Raw genomic sequence first — 6,000 nt, forward strand, 5'->3', positions numbered from 1 at the left:
CAGTTGCTACGCAAGCATAATGGAGTGCTGCAGTTCCGAGATACATGTTATTTATAAAATAATAATAAAAAAAATAAATGTTGACTTATGGAAAATCAGCCTGAGGGGAGTGCTCGTGGGCTTGCCATGCCACTGGACACAGTACATGCTTGGAAGTTATGCAAAGCGGGCCCTGCATTGGGAACAATGCAGTCTTTTTCCTTGCTAACCTAATTTTGCATAAAGGCAACGAGAGTCTTCATCTATGCAGCCCCTTAAAACATTTAATCAGATTTATTTACTAGGAAGAAATACCAGAGCAGAGCTTCCTATACTACTCAACAGCTTTCAAATCTGAGATCTGCAAAAAAACCAGGTCACTAGATGGTGTGGCAAAAAAAAGCCTGTTGTATTTTTAAGACATAACAGCTTTCTCGGTCCCATGATGAACACTTTACCAGGCTCCCCCTGACAGAGCAGCCAGGCTGGAACCAAATGCTTTCACAAAACATTTGCAAGAGTATTCACCAATGGCTGCTGGCATCTACTCTTACTTAAATGGGTATCACCATAGGTTGTAGAAAAGACCTGAAATAACTGTAGGCTATTTGAGGCCAAATACACGTATACACACTCTCTCTTACCCACACGTATACAGGCACACACTAGTACACGTGCACGCAAACAAATGGCTCTATGGGCAGAACTTGGATTCTGTAGGATCCAAGGCAGAAAAGCTGATTTTTGTCACAGGGTTTGGGAATCAAGGGCTCTGGGGTGCTAAAATCAAGTTCTCACTTCTGGGTCTCCTCTGCTTCAGGCAAACCAATTTAACATTATCCCTCTGGGATTTACACACCAGCTTTATGGACATGCTGCTTAAATGTCTGCAAAGTGCTTTGCAATGGTTTCTAAATTCTGCAGTGATATGCACAGAAGAACTGCACAGATAGGTTTAAGATAACAGTTGCTGAGCATTATTGCTGTATAACTACAGTCTATTTTTACATGCTCTATACTTGGTTTCTATAAACAGATGGTAAGTGTTCAGTATTTGAACGTTTTAATGAGCTTTATAAGCCTTTTGTAATTTCATAAACAAGCATAAATAACACTTACATGAAGTAGAGTCTCTCCTGAATGTATTTTCTCTTCCTGTTTGGGGAAAAAAAAAGAGAAAAACAAAAGGGAAAAATATTTTAAAGGAAAAAAATAGGTCTAGCAAGATAAGTCAGACATGTTTCAACGTTATCATGCATCATGTTTCTTAATTTCATCAGTATGATCTTACACTTGAAGAACATCAAGACACTGAACATAGTACCAATGCCAAAACAGGATATCATTTCTCATGTGCTTCATCCCATGTAAAACATTGCAGAAGATTTGCCTACACTATCTAAAAAGCAGGAAAATTACAGTAGAGCAGTGAAATAAAATGCAAATGCCACGTGATCTGAAGAAAAAAAATGAAACAAAAAAATGAACTTTTAACTACATTCCAGCTCACTGATAAGGCCATGACTCAGCGTACGGGTTGCTCTCCTACCCGTGGACAGCTGACCTGCACCAACACCCTGGAGCAGGGCACTCCTGCTGTGTTAGGGCACGGCATGGCACCGTGGTTTTTCCATGCACTGGCTGTATTCAAGCTCAGGTTGGGCAACCACAGCAGCGAAGGCATCCTTCGAGGCTGCGACAACGCTGAGTGACAGAGAACCACAACAGGAAACCCAGTAACTGCTGAAATGCACAAACCTTCCCAACAGCTGATGGCCCTTAACAGCCACGGGCTTCCCACCCCGCTGCCTCCCACCCAAAGCTTGGTGGCATTTGATTCATGTTCCCCTTCCACCAGCATAGCTCGTGGGTTTGGTGGATGCTCCTGGAGCAGGGTTTAGGGCTGCTGTAAATCCAGACACACTGAAGAGACTGATAGAAATACAGAAGACGCTGCAGGACACCAGCCATGGTTTCACATGGTGTCACAGACTGGCAGCACAGCAGCCCTTCCAACACTAGGTTTTTGGGGAAAAAGGATAATGAAGAGCAGTAGTTTCACTTAATTTCTACTGCATTACCTTATATCAATATTAGCTACTATGTAACCAACTTAAAGGGTAGTGCCTTGGGATGATACTCAGCTTGCACAAATCAATTAAATCCATGGCACTGCAACAGCTGAGGATTCAAGTAAATACGCATGTATGGAACAAATTCAACAAATATTAATTCACTGCATTCTCATCTTTTTCTTCCAAATACCAAGGACCCAATCCTGCAAGCTGCATGCTCAGAGTAGCACTAGAATAAACTTGAGTTCTGTGTATAGAGCTCTTACTGAAGTAGACTCAGGATTACTTTAAAAAACATAACCCTGATCCATTCTGGTCATGTAAATTAAGTTAGTGATGAAAGAAGTCGAAGGCACTAATCCTACTGAGTAATCTATTCAAAGCTTCACTTCTTAAATGATCTACAATTTATTCATATGACAATCAAATAAGCATTACTTACAAAAGGCTTTAACTACCAGTGCTTTCCCATCCATTTTTACGTGTTGCAATACGGTTAAATTTAAAAGAAACTAATCAGCACTATCTTTTCAGAGTTGTTTGCCAGCATGGTTAAAACCCCAGGCAGGGCACCACTGCTGACTCCCCTTACTGGTGGAACTGGCAACACTGCCATTGGGGCATCGGGGCAACGTTGCCCTGTTACCCACTGAGGCAAAACTATGGGGCACTGGAAAACCTAGAAAGGGCAAAATTAAAATAATAGAGGGTTGCCACTAAGTCTTGAGGTGCACTGATGAAAATCCTGGGAGTATCACTGCCTGGGAAACATGGCAGCCTGTTGAAAGTGCCTGAGAGTCTTTTTGGAAACATTCAGCCCATAAGACCTGGCTGGAAGCCACTAAGATACACTAAGAGTATTGATTAAAAAAACCCTCACTGAAATACTAGCAATGATTAGCTGTAAGACAAGATCCTCACTGAGGCTTTACAAACAGGATTCTGCTCAGGCACAGGAGGTTTCCCAAGCACTCTGTAGCAAGAGCAAGCCAATCTAAAGTGTCTTCCTAGTTTTCCCAGGCAATATAACACCTCTTCTCTGACAGCATTTCACACTGACTGAAGCCTCCTGCTACAGCCCCAACATTTCACCTCTGACATGAAAGCACCAGGCAACCCAAAACCTACACATTAGGGACTACCAACAAAGAGCTGAACGCCAAATTTAGCTCCTGGTTACAGCAAAATAAAACAAAAGTCAGTAGCATTTGAAAGATTCCCAGTTTCTACTGGACTCCAGAACAAGATTCCTAAGCAAACAAGCCAAATGCCCTAGGATTTTGATTTAGCATCCCCGAGCACGCAACCACCTTCTTGGGGCCTCCAGGTATCACGGTGCCACCTGTAATCTCCTGTCTTTTGCGAAGTATGACAGAAAATAACCCTCGCAGCGCACGGTGAAAGAAGCAGGTTAATAAATGACAGCAAGAAGCGGCCTTTCCTCTCCCGGCCCGGGGTCGGGGTCCCTCCCCACCCGGGCAGCACCTAGGGAGCGGTGAAGGTGTCTGTCGCCCTCCAGTGGGAGCTTCCTTAGCACAGCCCAAAGCGTGAGAGGTGGGAACAGGGAGGGACAGAGGTGAAAGGCAAATACAGGGGGGAAGAAAAAAAAAAAAAAGAACATGCAAAGCAGATAAGAGTCAGTTTAAGAAGCAGCACGAAGATACTGTCTCTGATAGTGCCAAAAATAAAGTTTCCAGTGTCAGTTTAACCAGGCAACACAGCCATTCTCTCTTCACACTCGTGCTTCAGCCTTGACTTAGTCCAGGCAAGGGACACTGTCATGCTGCTGGCTGCCTCAGCTGCTCACACATTTTGCTTTAAAAAAAACCCCCCAATAACCTTCGGGAAAACCTTTCCGTAACACAGCAGTCAGCTCTCCTGAATGTGGACCCAGAGGTAAAGAGCCCGCTGTCAACAACCATCAGAGTTTTCACCAAAGCCTCTCCCCTCCAAATTCCACCGCAGCAGGTTTTAACGGGTTGATTTACCCTCAAACCTAAACTCATAAAATCTAAACTGGTAGCAACTGTCATCTGAGCCCCAAATTACACAGCTGATGACATATGCCCCTGTCAGGGCTGCCTCACTGTTTTCCTAGTCCAAAACTGAAAACATTTTCACATGCAAGCAATAAAAAAAAAATGCAGTTACCAAAATAGCACTATCAACGTAACCAGCTCCTCTCGGCACATTTTCTTAATGCCTTTCCCAATACGGTTAAAAAAATGGGAACTAACAAAAAAAAAATCCATCTTTACACCTTGGCACAAACTGTGCTGAAATACGTGTGGGGTTGTATTTAGTTGTGCTTATCTGGATTCTCTCCCACTACTTTTTTCCTTTTTTTTTTTTTTTGCTTCATCTATGCTTCCCTTTAAACGCAGCTCTTACTAAACAGCAGAAATCAGCTTTCACAATTTCTAAATACCAAATTTTGTCACTCTCGGAGCTGCCTAAGGATAACACAGCTTGCCTTCAGCTTCATAAATAACACATACTCTGCACATTTCTTCGCCTGGGTGAAATAAATTCTCCCATGTTCTTATATGGAAACCTTGTGAGTCCTCCCACGTAGCGCCTGGTACAATATTCAGGCAGCGATGGGCATTCATTATCTTAAAGCCAGCGGATGAATTTCGGATACAAGTTACCCCCAGACGAACCCAAAATGATCAACCCTTCACACCACGCTGAGCTCAGTAACCTGCTCTGTGCAGTCCCTGCATTTTATTTCCAAGCCCCAATCACAACTTTGATTTCAGCATCAAACCAACGAAATAAATGGAAAACGAAGGGAATAAAAAGGAAAACGAGGGAAACAGCAAGAAAGCAGCAGCAGCGTTATTACCCACCAGGTAGGCCCATTAGCATCAGATGTAGCATTGCCCGTACCAGCCTCTCCACTCGAGGTTAGCGCACGGCAGCCAGAGAAAACACGGCGGGGAGGGGTGGGAAGGAGAGAGAAAATGGACAAAAATAGCCGGGGAGAGAAGCGTGCGCCCTAGATGTGCTGGAGGGCCGCCAGCAACGGGGAATTGCCGAGAACTGTTATCGCCAAAAAAAGTTAACGCAAGGTGGGGGGAGGTGTGGGGTAAATAATCGCCGGGAAGCAAAAACCCCGCCGGGGTAATGGGAAAGCTGGGGAAGAGGGGGCTGGAAGGAGAAGGATGAATTAACAAATAAACGTAAGAGGGGGAAGGGAAAGCGCGCCCGCGGGGCACCCCGAGCCGGGGCGGACAAAGGGACGACGATGCCGCCGCCACCGGCCCGGCTCGGTTCGGCTCCGCTGGGCGCGGAGCGGCCGCCCCTTTGTTCGCAGAGAGGGGGGATCCGGGGCGATCCGCGCCGGCCCCGCCGCCGCCACCACCGCAGCGGCAGCAGCGGCAGCGGCAGCAGCGGCAGCCCCGCCGCCCGCCCGCCCTCCCGCCCGGGAGGCGCCGGTACCTGCGTCCGCTGGCCGCGGTGCCTGCGCGCCGCTGCGCCCCTGCGGCGGTGCGGCGCGTCCGGCGGAGCGGTGCGGCGCGACTAGCAGCGCCGAGCTGGAGGAAACGGTAATTTATAAGCGCTTTCTTCCTGACCTCTCGTGTCTGTTGTCTAATGAGGGAGCTTTGAGCATCACCCATCCTGCTGAGTGGAAAAACACCGGCACGGCCTCTTCTTTGCTGGGGAGGGGGGAGCCTAAAGGAAGGGGTGTGGGGGAGGAGGGGCCATGCCGCAGACACGGCGGCGGAGCCCGGGCTTGGCAGGCGGCCGCGGGGCGGCGGGGAGGGGTGGGCGGGTGCGGGGCAGCGGCCGCCGCCACCCGGGGGGGCCGCCCCGGGCCGCCCGCCCTCCCCCGCGGCTGCCGCGGGCAGCGGGAGCGGGGCTGAGCCGGGGCCGGCCCGCGTCCCGCGGCGGGGAAGGAGCGGAACGAGGGCTCCCAGCCGTCGCTCTCCTCTCGCTATTT

General features: G+C 48.0%; 1 protein-coding gene across 12 annotated transcripts in view; it reads right to left on the reverse strand.

Annotated features, from left to right (window-relative positions):
* Positions 1 to 5,735, reverse strand: part of SLC6A6 (solute carrier family 6 member 6) — a 57,691-nt gene extending 51,956 nt beyond the window's left edge. For 4 of the 12 annotated variants that reach the window (XM_051788547.1, XM_051788536.1, XM_051788535.1 and 1 more), the window contains exons 1-2: positions 4,907 to 5,452; positions 1,099 to 1,134 (exon numbers count right to left, since the gene is read on the reverse strand). Coding sequence is in view for 3 of the 12 variants with exons in the window: in XM_051788536.1 (XP_051644496.1) it covers positions 1,099 to 1,134; positions 4,907 to 4,937 (67 nt within the window). In the remaining 9 variants the exon portion in view is untranslated. Of the gene's footprint in view, positions 1 to 1,098; positions 1,135 to 3,364; positions 3,382 to 3,893; positions 4,882 to 4,906; positions 5,453 to 5,498 lie in introns of those variants that run through there. The other 8 variants (XM_051788545.1, XM_051788542.1, XM_051788538.1 and 5 more) reach the window with 6 other exon arrangements.
* Positions 5,736 to 6,000: the final 265 nt, after the last annotated feature.

This window comes from Manacus candei, unplaced genomic scaffold, assembly GCF_025592945.1.
Source record: "Manacus candei isolate 608988 ecotype Guabito, Panama unplaced genomic scaffold, ASM2559294v1 h1tg000025l, whole genome shotgun sequence".
In the NCBI taxonomy this organism is placed as follows: domain Eukaryota; kingdom Metazoa; phylum Chordata; class Aves; order Passeriformes; family Pipridae; genus Manacus; species Manacus candei.